This window comes from Haliaeetus albicilla, chromosome 18 (assembly GCF_947461875.1).
Source record: "Haliaeetus albicilla chromosome 18, bHalAlb1.1, whole genome shotgun sequence".
NCBI lineage: Eukaryota > Metazoa > Chordata > Aves > Accipitriformes > Accipitridae > Haliaeetus > Haliaeetus albicilla.
Window position 1 is genome coordinate 20,945,448 of NC_091500.1, and position 15,268 is coordinate 20,960,715.

The 15,268-nt window shown below is 35.4% G+C and overlaps 1 protein-coding gene across 2 annotated transcripts in view; it reads right to left on the minus strand.

The window, feature by feature from the left end:
- SNTG2 (syntrophin gamma 2) overlaps positions 1–15,268 on the minus strand; it is a 312,891-nt gene that overhangs the window by 41,783 nt on the left and 255,840 nt on the right. For both annotated transcript variants that reach the window (XM_069805899.1, XM_069805898.1), the window contains exon 12: positions 7,888–8,004. In XM_069805899.1, coding sequence (XP_069662000.1) covers positions 7,888–8,004 — 117 coding nt within the window. The remainder of the gene's footprint in view (positions 1–7,887; positions 8,005–15,268) is intronic.

The window sequence follows — 15,268 nt, forward strand, 5'->3', positions numbered from 1 at the left end:
GTATTCACAGTAACATATAATAATCAGTATTTTTCCTAATGTTTTGCATGAAGATCAACATGATTTTAAATTATTTTTAAGTTGAATTTCCAGGTCTTCATAAATTCTAAGCCATTAAGCAAAATGGTAATGAAATGGTGAAAATCCAAACCACTACAACACTTAGGAGCAGACTGATGTGACTTCTACTGGTTATTAAATGTTATGTCAGAGAGTGCTGTTGGAGGAGTAATATGAACTTGGTGTTAGCTTCCTTCTAATTTTATATGCTCTTATGTCCAGTCCAATTGAAACTAATATACATTATTATTGAGTAAACCTCGCACCTATGTGTTTCAAAGCAGTGTTTCAGAATTTACCTGAATTCTTTCTTCTTAGTGTGGAAAGCATCCCACCTAAATTTAGACATCAAAAGTACCTAATCTTAACAACCTAATCTAATTCTTAATAATCTAATCTTAATTTCAACATATTGGGAAAGAAGGAAGAAAAAAAAAAAGAAAGAGAGGCAGTTCTTTCTCCCAGTTTCCCTAACGTTAACTTCTAGATGACTAAATTTAGGTGAGATGAATCACCTATTACAAATGGGACTGAAGACCTCTGGAAGAGAAAGTCCTATCACCACATCTTTTCAGGATATAAAGGGACTTGTATGCTAGGGTTCTCCACTTGACAGTTTTTATATTTGAACAATTGAATGACAAACATCACTTGAATACAATGCATGCAGTAGAATATGTAAAAGCATGTTATATACTTTGTTTTATCATAAGCAATTTCTCACCATAAATTAAAGCTTGAAACATTACATATAGCTACCTTTAAAAGTACTTAGTACTACTTTAAAGGAACTTTGTCAAATGTAAATCTAATGTTAGCTTTTTTAGAAAATTAATTTAAAGCAGTTTTATATATCATCCTTGTCCTCCCAACACTTTATAAGATGTAGCAATTTTTAGAGTCATACATTTCTGATTTTTAGATTTCTGTTACTGTTTTCCTTCTAGTAAGGTCCATTCAATATTTTATCTGAGTTTTGCTTTTTAATTATTGCTAAGAGTAAGCAATAACACAAGCTTAGAAACAACTGAAACTGAGGAATTATAAAGCCAATTCATAAAGAAATATTATACATTTAAACATGCTCACATAGAGAAAGTACTGCAGGTCTCTGCTCAATCCGTATTTACAGGGAAATCTTTTTTACTTTGATGGCTGTTTTGAAAATAAAATAATTAAATAATACAGGTTTTGGCCTATTACTGTTGATCCTCAAAAGAGATCTTCATGCTTCTTGCAAAACAAGGTTTACTGCTTAGAATGGTGGCTAGTTCATTATTTGGGCTTGAATTTCTCAAAGGGAAAGATTCTTTTCAATCTCAGTTAAAAGCAGGAGAATTCTTCATTCCTATTAGTGGCTATACAGATATAAAAGCATAAGCACTGACTTAATCTACTGTTCATGAAACTGAATTTAGTGACACAGGCTATAACCTAAAAGCTATTGAGACATGACTGAACTTTCACTTGCTCATATCATTTGTTTTGATTCCTGAGGATTAATTTAAACTGTTTGGGTTCTTTGCTGTTATTAACAATGCTATCATGGACTATGGTTACACTGCTGCACCATTAAATTAACTCTGAATACTTCAGCCTTTTCCCCATTATCCTGTGCATCTCTTTCATCCTTTGACTCTCTGTAACCTCGTATGACTTTTTCAGCAGAGACAGCTAGTGATGATGATAGCTGTTGGCACCTATACAAGCCAAGATTTTCTTTTACTGTGTATGTCAGAGGAAGGCTACCATACTTAAAGCCATGAGTGAAACAGTCTGAATATCATAGTGTGCAAGGTCATCAGGAGAGCACGAATGACATGTTGAGAGGGATTTTAAGGAGGGGAAACAAACATCTACAAAGAGATACTGGAATTCAAAGAGGCAGCTGACATTATTTACAGTTTTCTCAGAACTATCATAGTATGTCTAAGTTTAAAATGTTATTGTTATAGACTGCATCGCTTTAAAAAAAAATCACAAATGATCATACAGTTCTAGTCAATGAGAAAAGCTGGAAAGAATCAGAAAAGTTCACAAAAAGTGCAATATCCTTCATTTGCTTTAAAGGATGTTTCAGTGTATTGCAGGATTATCCATCATCACACATTTAACAACTGGGTAATGATAGGTAACGAAGATAAATGAGATACTGAAATATATTCCTTAGGCAATAAAAAAGTTTTTCTCATTATTTCCCCTTGGAATTGTTCCTGTAGGTACTCTGTACTCTATACATTGCAATTTCTTGGGTTTATTTTAGCTTGACAAGATAATTGTTTTTTAGTAAAGCATTTGACAAAATGTTTCAAAAAATATTTTTCAGAATGGGTCATTTAATGAGACATACTTTCATTCATATGAATTTAGTTCTGTCAAAAATAGTGTCAAAATACATGAAAGTACCAATTAGAATTCACTGAGCTTCCGCTTTAATTCTTGTTTGTCTAATGCATGAATTTATGACCAACAGTAGCTGAGTGCTACTATTATTACTGGAAGACCAACTCCTTAGCTAACTCAAAGCATTATGTGATGTATTGAATACTTGGTTTTGTAGATATTTAGCTATATTAATCCTTTCAGAAAGATTGTAAAATAACACATTTACAAACTCACATGTAACACTGAGCTGATCACAGAGATAATAAAAATGAATGTAGAAAAATAGGAACCTGAAGTTACAATTCTATGTCCATAATGAGAGACTGAAATTAAGTATGTAGAGGTACAAAAGTGCTAAGTGTTGCAGAAGTACTTTACTTCAGCATGAGTTTCTATAAGTTCCTCATGTTTTAAAAACAAGCATTACAGTGGATTTCCAAAAATAAATAAACTACTAAAATCTAGTTTTACTTAGACGAAGCAATCTCAGCATCAGTTCAGGCTCATATTCCAAATATACTTAGCTTTAAATGTGTGTGTTAATCATTGATTTTTCTTTAAAAATTTATGATTTAAAATAGAGGGAAAACAATAAAGTTAAACTCATTGACACATACATGTAGTAAACAACAAACTGAAAAACTTACTCCCTAGAAGAGAATTCTGCAATTATAAAATAAGCACAAAAGATTTCCATGCCTATTCAGAGATCAGCACTAAAGGACTGACTAGACATGAAAAATAAATATGGGGTCCATGTAAAAGAGAATCATACTTCAAAACTCACTAAAGTCAAAGGGAACAAAACATACTCTTTGAATTTCTATGAACACTGAATCTGATTCTAGAAATCTCCAGTGCCCCCCCCCCCCAATTATTAAAAAAAAAAATTGAATAGATTTAAAGAGTAGAACTTAAGGGGAAAAAAAAGATCAAAGTGGCTGTAATACTTATTACTGGAATATAGAGAATGCTGCATTATCTGACAATTAAGCAGAAGCATCCAACCCACCTAGAAGTACTAAAAAGTTCTAGGCAAAAGATGAAATACTTTTAGGTCAAGAGTAATTCATTTCACTGGTCTCTTTACTCTTCGATGGAAAAAATAAGCCAAGTATAATTCAAAAAAATTATTAAAAGATATTAAAAAGAAAAAAAAATAAAGAAATGTTCTTGAGATGATCTACAATATAGCAGTATAAGAAGCCTAAAGACATCCAAAACAACTCAAACTCAATGGTACAAAACACACAGAGTCAGATCCTAGCAAATATGTGAACAAAATAAATAGACTTGTTTGCAGAGTTAAAAAGTTCATCAAAAGTATTCACGGTCAAGTCTATGCCCTCCAACTCACTGCCACCTCTTTCCCAATATGTTACACTGACATTATGTATAATGTGATTTACAAATACAAGCAATCAGAACTTACATAGCAGTAGTCTAACATTCAAAGCACTGCTCGTGCTCAATACATTATGCAAGCTGTTCTTCTCTGTAATGTTTTTCAAAGGTGGAACTATTTCTGTTACTTTCACATTATTCTTGTATTTATTCCTTTTCTTAAAACTATAAGCAGCATATGCAGTGACTGCCTAGCTGTTTTCACATAAACCACTTCAGTGTTATTTATTTAATCATGTTGAAAAAAGACAGTTTTGTAATTAAGGGTAACACAACAGCTCCAAAGATATGGCTACTTTAAGACCTGAATTTAAAAACCATATTGAACTATGAGGAATATATAAAAAATCAAACAGTACAATCCTCCCCTACATACAGCCCATATTCCATAAACCCCAAAACATTTCATTTTTTCTGGAAATTTTCAAGGATATGAAAAATAGTTTGGTTTTGAATGACAATTTTGAATAATGTCTCTTCAATTTCTTCTGGGATATGAATTCAGAACCTTTTCAAGATCCGAAAATTGACAAAAATTTATTAGATGCTTTTAGAAGGTAGTAAAATACTGCTTGTATATTAACATTGATGCAGGAATAATTTCTATTTGTGCGATGGTGTTTTTCACGTGCAGTTTTCAGAAATGTGTCACAATTCTCACATAGCAATCTGTAAATGAAGTGTCACAATTCTAATATAACAATCTGTAAATGAAATCTGTAAATTTCTTAAATACAATCAGATAAGCCACTTTGGGGATGCAGAAAGACCATTCTCTGTTAATCATACCATTCTTGATATTTACTTCTATGGTGAAGCTTCTACATTTTTGGAAACACCATCTGAGATATTGTTGAAATGGAGTATAAGCAGAACAGTTCTTTCAAATGATAATATCCACATTTTCTCCAAAATTTTCTTTATTTTTGCCCATGGGCAACTACGTTTTCCATTCTTACGAAAGTTAGCAGCTGTGTTTACGTTCATATCATCTTTTGCACACAACGAAGTAGAAAAAGAGTAGAAATTGTACCAGATCCTTTTACAGGCAGTTGTAAAGTTATGGGTAAGGTCATTGCAACTAAAGATAACTGTATGACTCGTAGGTAATCTACTCTGCGCACACTACATTGATACACTGATACACCACATTGATTCGGTATACAAATAGCAATACCATCATAGAAGCATTTCTGAAATAGAACATAATGTTAAACTCTTGTCTTCTAAAGATCAAGCAAGTTAAAACGTCTGTATTTTTGTGATAGAACAATCCATTTTTTAATGTTTCACTTGATATAGTAAAAGAAAAGTCAGTGGGAGTAATGGTAAGAGCAGTACCATTAAATACCTCTACAAGCAGTGAAACAGTGGAGATGCAGCTTTGTGTGGGGACCTGTGCTTGCAGCTACAGAGCTGGGGTGTGTGACACAGAACCAACGTCAGGGCAGAGCGCGGGTCGGTGGCTCCTGGGTGCCACGGGAGCTCCCCCGGGGTCCGGCAGGGCTGGGTCCTCACCAGCCAGGGCCCAGCCTGTCGCCCTGTAGTGGGCTGACCCTGTCCAACAGCTAAGCGCCCACACAGCCACGCGCTAACTCCCCGTCCCCCCACAGCGGGATGGGAGAGAGAATAAGAAGAGCAAAACCAAGAAAGCTCTCGGGTCGAAATAAAGACAGCTTAATAAGTGATGGAAAGAGGAAAACAACAAGCGATGCAAAAGTGATTGCACCCTGACTGTCCCAAGCAGACAGACGCCCAGCCAGTCTCCAAGCGATGGCTACTTTTGAAGACCAAATCCCCATTTTTTACTCCTGAGCATGATCTTCTATGGCACGTAATATCCTTTTGGCGTATTTGGGTCAACTGTCCCGGCGGTGCCCCCTCCAACCTCTTGCCCACCCCCAGGGTGAGCAGTGTGAGAAACAGAGAAACACTGTGCAAGCAAAGCTCAGCAACAGCCAAACCACCGGTGCGTTAGCGTTGGTTTAGTCACAAATACAAACCCCACTGCCATACGGGCTGCTATGAAGAAAGTTACCTCCACCCCAGCCAGGCCCAGCACATGTCCCCAGACAAGAGCAGGGCAGCCATGGAGACTGGGGGCAGCCCCAGCGCTGGGCACCAGGCTCCTCCCTGGGGACAGGGACGGGCTGAGGCTGGGCCTGGACGTGGGCCCGTGGGTGGGCCTGGCTCGTCGGGGCCCACGGCTGGGCAGGACAGGGCTGGGGGGAGCTGAAGACCGGCCCTGCTGCATTGCTGGGGCAGGGGCTGGTGGCCGTGGCGGGGCTGCAGTGGGGTCCTGGGGTGTGGGGAGAGTCAGGGGAGCTCCAGGGAAGTGGGTCAGGGACAGTCAGGGCTGGAGGTGCCCTCAGGACACTGATAGTCATCTTTGAAGTGTGACTTTAGATCCAGGTTGGAGTTCTCCAGGTGGGTGGCTGCTGCAAACGGCCAATTTCCCATTTTATTTTTCTCCCCTGATATAAAACATCTGTGGAATGATTAAATAGCAAGAAAACTGGTTAACAGGTTTTATGATTTATAGGCTCTGTCACACTTACTGGAGTATCTGATTACTGGGATGACATAACTCATTGACCAAAGGGGTGCCCTTTGTTAATTTTTTTGAAAAACCACCGTTTCTAGAAAAAAAATTGTGCAGAAACACAATAGAGTGTAGTAGATACTGACAAGTAACATGGTACGAATACTACCAAACATTCATCCTCACTTGTCTGTTCTTAGTAGAGTGCTGAACATGATAAATGAAGTAGTTTATGCCCAATTAGTATCATGTAGATGGATAGTTTTAATTATATCAAAAATGTTTCTTCAAAAACAGGTCTGAAAACAATAATTATAATTTATAAAGGAAAAGCATTCATGTAGTGTGTTATTTATTTGTTTAATATTTTTGTATTGTTTTTGCATTTTAATTGGATTGTAGTAATTGAATCAAATTTTAGTTCCTTGATTTAACATATAGACAAATAGTTTTTTAGAGGGGAAAAATAAACCTTTCCCAGATGTGTTGTCTCATTTTAAAAAGAATTCTACTGGCCATTTAAAAATGCTTGAAGTTAATAGGAATCCTTGGATTTAGAATTTCAATCTAGAGAGAGAGAAAATGTTACTGATTGCTTCTCATTGAGGTTCATAAATAAGGTTCAAAGAGTACGTACTTCCCAAAGGTACTGCAGATAGCACACATGTAAAGATCAGATTTTCTCTGGATCAGCTGAAGAAACTGGGAGACTGACCACCTTCTGAGCAAAAACATAAGAAAGCTATATAGTTGAAATTGCATTCTAATTCCACATTTTATTCTTTTCGATTTGTTTAAAGCAAAGACTCTCCAGAGAAAAAAGAAAGAAAGGATAAAACAATACCATGTGGTAAGTATGGGTCACTTTTTTAAAGAGTTTAGAATTCTACAGCTCATTTCTGTTTCATTCTTTTAAATTAATTTTTATTAGGATTTTTTTTAGAGAAGTATTAGGTAAGTCTTCTGTTGTGAAATAGAATTCTTGTTACCAGCTGTGTAAGTTATCAAAGCAAGATGATGTCATTTGTTCAAACTGTACAATTAGCATTGGACTTTCTGTAACAGTTCAATCCCTTGCCTGTGTGCAAAATCCACAAGTATCTACTAATAGTATGGATGGTGTATTTCATGATGTATCTTGTCTTTAAGAAACCAGGGTAACCACCACCTCATTACATCTACAAGATACTTCAGAATAAGTAAGGTAAGAAATATTGGGCCTAACCAACCAGAGAAAAATCTGAACTTAACAACTTTAAAAAGTAAAATACTTACTCCCGATTAGGAATTCTTTGAACTATCCAGCTATGGTAAGAATTTCAGAGGACCTTGAAAGAGGTTAAATATCTAAAGCTTATTGAAATTCAGTGGCAACTATGGCTTTAACTTCTTTTGCAATCTCAGCTGACAACTTCACTTGGTAAGGAAAAACAAACCCAGACATAACAAACAGGTTTCCATTTACAATGAAACTGTGACAAAAATATTTTTTTTACCGGTGGAGTGCTGAAAATGTAGAAGGATGAACCCTTCAGTGCCAGAAACTTGAATTTGTAGAGCTGAGAGGAATCAGTTCCTTCATGTCTCTCATTTACCCATCCCATATGTATGACCTGTGAAAGAAATTAATTTAAAATTAAAGCTCTGTTTTTCAGTGGAGCATAAGATATATCTGAATAGGTCAAGTCTTTCCACAAGGAAGAGTGATCATATTAGAATACGATGCATCATCCCCTTCTTCACATTTGCCTTCCCACCACTAGATCAAACTCTTGAAGTGTATGGTATCATGCCAGTGTGTCAGAAGTCCCTGAAGAGACTAAACTTACAGTACAGGTTGAATCTTGTCTGAAGTAATCAGCACTTTAAAAGCCACCTATATATGCCTCAGCAGACTCTCACTTGAGCCAGCAGAAAACCTAGGTGTACTGAAATAGTTCAGCCAGCAGTTTATAAAAAACATGATCCTACATTATCTATAGCACAGTCAAAACTTCGACATACTGAAATTTCTGTCACATGTACCTCTGAAGAAACACATCTGAACAAATCACGAGATTTATCTGAAATCACACAGCTTTCCGTATGCTCATGTTTGCCACTGTTAATGAAGTGTCTTTGTCACACTGATTGCCTTCCGGAGTTTATATATTTTTTAAAATATACACTTTATTTCATGATGATTTAGGTTCTTCTAGAATTAAATGTCAAATTTAGTTGTTACAGAACTTCGCTCTAACAGTATTACAATACATGTCTTTATATTTCAGATAAATTAATTTTAAGAAAAAATAAAATCAAGAAGTAAGGCTGCATGCTTCCTTTTTGAGGTAAATGCAAATTTATAGAGGAATAATGCCATAGTGTTGCATTAGAATATCATGAATATAGTTACCCACCAAAAATAAAAAACGTAAACATTTTAGACTTCGTTTTGCATACATTAAGAGGAAGATATTGCCCTTGAAACAGGTACTCCAATCTAGAGTGATCCACCAATCTGAATATACAGCTATTGCTGACAAGCTTGCTCATTTTCAATTAAGGCTACACTTATGGAATATACTGAGTTACACATCGGCAGAAATGTCGTATCACTTGTGAACATACTGAGCCCACATAGCTTTGCTGGAAGTCAGTGGAAACAGCCTGAAGAAGGCATTCATTAACTTGCATGAAAAACTCAGCATATGCTCCATGGATAGATTTGGGAAAAATCTGATGATCTCAGGAATGCTTTTCTATTGAAAGCCCAGTGTGCGTACCTGTAGTTATTACCAACAGAGCACAAAGGTGGAAAGAATGGACAGGGAGTAGCTAATAGTATAGATGTATGCTCATACTCTTATATCATGAAAATCTCACACATTGTTTTCTAATTTTGTTATTTAATGTATCAATTACGTTTCTTACCAATCAACTTATTCAGAAATAAATAATAAATCATTATGTTGAGCCAGATTATCCTTCTCTGTACTCTTTTACCGAGCTCCAGCATTAACTTTTTAAGGAGATCTAAGAAACAGCACAATAAATATTGCCTTTCCAATTCTCACTTTGTTATTGTGTAAATTTAAGAACTCTCACCAAAACATTGTTTCTATAGTAGTCAGCAAATGTTTAGAAACAGGATGTTCAGATACTTCATTACTATAACAAAATATACTACAGTATTTTTGATAATCTACTACAAACTATTATATATTGAGTTTATCACTGTGGTAATTTAATATCCAATAATACAGACAAAAATAATAATGTCCAAATCACAGGGCACAAACAATATAATATTCTCCTTTACATTCATCAAGTCATGTATGCTGACTTGCAATTGGACACCATTTATTAACCTCTAACAGTAGTAGAATCTTTACTAAAAAAGTAATTTACTGACTAAATTGATAAATTGATAAGCAAAGGATATGGCTCTCTATTATGTTCTTCCTTTGTTCATCATCATTATCATCACCATTTATGATTACAGCAGCACTCACCAAATAATTTTCGAATTATCCTCAATGTTAAACGGCAAAACTAAGTCACAGATAAAGTCTGCAGCTTGCCCAGGTCATTCATCAAACATCATATATTAAAGCAAACATGACACATTCTGAGAAATATAACTATATAACTATCTTGTTGCAAACCGAAGATGTTCATTTAATATATTAAAAGAATGAAAATATGAAGTTCTTAGTTGAAACACAGGGCAGGATGATATCAGAAGACTGGAATTCCACTTCTCAAGATTGTGTTTTCACTTCAAAATACACATGTGATTTCCTGTGATTGACAGGAAAAACTTGATTTATCTAGTTGGCAGAAACCACAGGTTGGCCCGTAAGCACTGGTCCTAAGTACCAACAGCAGTGCAAAAGACAACCACACTGTCTTTGAATAAAACTCTAAATTTAGAAAAAGAGCACTGAATCTCTCTAACTGGAGTAAAATTAGATTTGTTTTTCAATGAAAATGTGATTTATGTCAAAGTTTTCCATCTGTGAAATGGGAATAATTTCCTTTACTTATTTTATGGAATTTGTGTGAAGGCCCTATCACCGTTGTATGCTTATCTACGGCTGTAAGATGTGATAGGAGCACCAAATGTTATAGCCTCAACGTAACACTTAATCTTCTGAATAATTATCTTGAGTACATATTTAGCTACAAACACAAGACTGCATTTTCTAATTAGCTGCAGACATATTTTTTGGGCATGTGTTCTAAGTGTTTTACTGACATGGAACTGTATTGTTATTATTTTTATTGCAGTCACAGTGTACTGTGACCAGTCTACCTGTGGCAGATCAGAATCAAAAGACTTGGGTTGAAGTATACCCTTCTCCACATGACAAACATTTTTATAATTATTAAAAGCTATAAACTCAATGTTAAGCTGTTCTGTATGCTGGAATCTCTTTCAACCTCAGACAAAAAAAAGAATGATACAAAACCACATTCACTGGACTAGATTTTGGGGGAATAGTCTTTCTCCTCATTGAATTATTAAAACATTGTAATATCACTCTTAATCCATATGGATTGTGATAAGGTCACCTATTCTTTCCACTTACCAAAGTCTACACAAAACCAAACAGCAATACTTCAGTTACATTTTGAATACATTGCACTGAATATTACTCTGCCTGATTGAAATGACTAACAGAAACTCCAATTCCAGGAAAAAAGTACTTCACTCAGAAAAACCCAAAATAATAGATCATCAAAGCAAAGAAAAAGTCTTAGAACCCTTAAAAATATAAAAAGACCCTTTTTGTTTCTAAATTTGATTATAATTCCCAAGAGATATCAGAAACGGATTAAAAGTTTTTTCCATTTTCATTTTCTTTAAAACCATTACGTAGCTTTGCACTGTCAATATAATTTGTGGAACAAGGAAACAATTACATACCTCTCAGTAGAAATAAGAAAAAATGGTCTGCTGATTTATATCTTACCAAAGAAAATAAAAACTTATCTGGAAAAACTAGCTAGTATATAAAAGCTCAATGTCATTAAAAAAACCCCAAACCCAAACCCTTCCAAAAGTCTTTTAAATCCCAAGATTACAGTTTGTGTGTTAGCACCATGAAATGCTGATGTAAGTATTAAAGGTGCTAGTAAACAAAATGTTGCAGCATTTCCTGAACTTTCTAAAAGACACCTATAAAATGAATGCCTACATCAACTTGTTCCATTTTTTTTTTTTAAATGAAGATGTGAAAAAATTCAACAAGTAGCACATTTGTAGATCAATTTAGAATTTGGAGATGAGTCTCTCTGCAGAATACTGACTGAAGTCTCAGTAGATATATACATTTAGGAAGAGAAATATAGTACAGCTAGAAGGCACGCGAACTTTTTGTTTGTTCATTTGTTTTAGAATTTTTGTATATTTAGGAGAAAAGCAAGGGTTGAGTTGATTTAAATATGGATTGCTCCACCAGATGTGAAAGACTGGATGAGATACTTTCTTGGGGAAGAAGCAATAGTCAGGCTAAGTAGCTGAAGAAGGATTGCTACTGGAAGGTAAGTGGTGAGCTCAGTGGGTTTAAAGCTGCATTGCTATCATTTGCTTGGGTTGGGGAGAACAGGACAGCAAGCTAAAAAGTAAGTACTAATGAATATGAAAGAGGAAAAGACAAAGCAAAAGACATTTAGGAGGAGAAAGAAATCAATTTAGTGAGACCAAAAATAAAGAAACAGGAGAAAATATGAAATTAAAATGAAAAGAACAAAAGGAAGGACACTATACAAATATATAAAGAGGGGAAAAACTGTTCTGGTATTTAGACTGAAACCTGCCATTTGAGGTTTTAAGCAGTGCTCATAAGGCATAACACTACAAACATTCTCAGCATTGATTTCACCACTTTATTCCCATACTGCATAATCAATTTGAGACTGCTATTTGAAACTGCATGGAAAATTACCCATACATCTGGAAAATTACCCATACATCATCGATGTATTACTAAGTTTCTAAAATGTTCTAATACACTTTCCAAAAGTTCCTGTAGGAACAAAATGAGCAATGGCACTCATTATGAGAAGATAAAACAAGTCACTAACAAAATGTAATCCAATCATAGCAGATAAATGAAAGTTCTTATTTGCACTTATTGTTTTCCTACAGCAATAAAGCATCTAGATGCTTCAATGACTGGAAACTTAACATATGTTACTTTTAATAAAGCGATCAGTACATTTTGTATATAGTACTTTTAGTTAAATAGTTATGAAAAGTAAATGATGCAAAAGACTCCAGAGGGAAATGAAGAAAGAAAATCAAGTAGATCCCTGATGTATGACATGTCAGAACAGATGGGGACACTTATGTAATTAAAGTGGGATAAAATTCTAGAACAGATGCCAGCATGGCCTGCAAGTTAAGAACAAGTGTCATACCATGAAGCACAATGGAACAATACAAAATTAGGAAAGCAAAAACTAAAAACAAAAAATAAAAAAAAAAAGTTTGGAATGCTAGCAGTTTTGATACATTACATTAATAGTTTCCATTGTACATCAGTTGCATTCAGTTATGTCCAAATGGCTACTATTCAAAACGTAATGCATTTAGTCCTGCTCCCTTTCTACAGGTGTACGTTGTAAAATTATAGTCTGCAAAAATCTAACTTTTCCAGAATAACAACTAGGAGAAAGAAATTTTAGTGTTATATGATATATTTTTAAAATGTTTTTCTCTGTTTTTGAGAAAATGAAAAAAAAAAGAAAAAGAGAAACTGGTCTTACAAGAGTATCTGCAGGGTTTCTTTAGTTCTGCAGGATGAAGCCAAGCAAACATGTTCATGGCATACCTGGGGCAGCAGTTCTGCTACGAGTAACAATGGGAAAACCCTCCATATTTGAAAAGTTCCTTATTTAGAATTAGGATGATGTAATTATCAAAAACAGAGTGGAAAGGAGGCTTCTGAGAAATTTAGTACATTACCCTCTCCAAAATGCAGTACCCATGCTAAAAAAAATGCTTCCTTAATGTCCTGAGGATCTCTGGTAATGGAGACTTCATAATTTTTCTCAACAATCTATTCTAGTACTTTATTCCTCATGTCAAACATGAATTGCTCTTGCTGTAACCACAGTTTAAGAATTTTTTTGCTCTATCCATTAAAGACTCAAATGACTCAAACTGCTTATTCAGTTCAGAAATGGAGGAAAAATCCATGAACAAGAATATGTAGCTTGTGAGGCACCATTCCTTGCTGCTTTTCACATTACTCTCTGAGCACAAAGCTACAATTCCTGAATATTTTTTACATACCTCTTTCTCTGTCTTTCTTTCAACCTGTCCACAGAGGCCATGGAAAACCTCTGGTCAATAACTTTTCAGAAACATAGTGGACAAAATCAGATGCAGTACTCCTGCCAAGGCCTTACAGCAAAAGGAACGCTTTGCATGTCTTGCAGTAACTCACTTAGGTACAGCCCACGATGCTTGCCTCTTTCTCAAAAGCCACAGAGGAGACATGGTTGTTATGGCATGCAGGTAAATGGCCAACCCTGGCCTGATGTTAAACTGACAAGGTAACAATGTGAGAAACTACTGGACATTGCATACAATGCAAAAGGAGAAGTTCGCTGGCTATCTCAAGCCTGTGGCTATACTAATAAAACAATAAGGAGATAAACTAGCAGGTGAAATATATGAAAAGGAAGTGAAGAATGGGTGAAGAATGTCAAAAGATAATGAAAAAGGGGTGCTGATTTACAGACAGTGGTGGTGGTATCACAGATTAAGGCTGAAATAACTAAATAAGCATGTAAAAATCAGAAAAAAACAAGAGCCAACAAAGAAGGAGTAAAACATGGGTAGGTTCCTTACTTGGGAGGGGGAAAAAGGAATATAAGGTACGCCATATGAATGGGGTTTTTGGGGGTCTCTGTTGATCAGCCCTGTCCCTGATTACCACAGGCTCATGTAATAATAAAATGTAATAATAAATCATAACAATGAACCTGTTGTTTTTCTTATTGTTGCTGTCTGACTGGCTTCTGCAGACAGGGGCATCTGGGATGGCCTCCCTAAGTGCTAGCAAGGCAATGGAATATGGACCAAACCTCCCTAAAAGAATTTGCATCCCCAGATACTTTTCAAGTATTTTCTAGCAACATCTTCTCCAGTTGTTTCCCACAGCCTCTCACACATACTTGATTATTCTTCCCTATGTGCTGTACCCTAATTGGCTTCCACCCTGTTTTTCAGATTCATTCTTCAATATGTCAAGATCATTCTTAGGTCTAAAACTGTATTTTAAAGCTTCATGTCTGCAAAACTAGTAGGCTTATTTTTGCTAATGCACTGTAAAGGAAGTATGCAAAGGAATTGGATCCAGGACAGACCTTTTCAGGACTTCTAGTGATTATGTCAGCTTTGAAAGTGAATCATTTATACCTATTATTGGATTATCCAACAAAGTCTGTACAACCAAATCCATATAATACTTGTTTAAAGTATTGTCATGTCAAGAAATGTCATAAACCTTACTGGAATCGAGATACGTTGCAGCATCCACCTGTCATCTATCCACAAGATGTGTTATACTATCACAGGAGGAAATTAGATTGGTTGTCACTATTTATTCTTGACAAATCCTTCAGGGCACTCATTCGTTATCATGCAGCTGCATACCAATATTTTGTTTATTTATTTCAAAATTATTTCCAGACATTGAAGTCAAATTGACTAGTCTCTAATTCTCCAACTTCTCTTTCTTTTTCCATTAACAGCCATGATTTTTGCCCTTTCCTAATGTTTTGAGATGTCACCTGGCAGACACAAGTTCCCTGAAATATCTTGACAATAGCTCTGAGACTACTTTGACCAGTTTTTCAAATATCACCAGGCATCAAAAG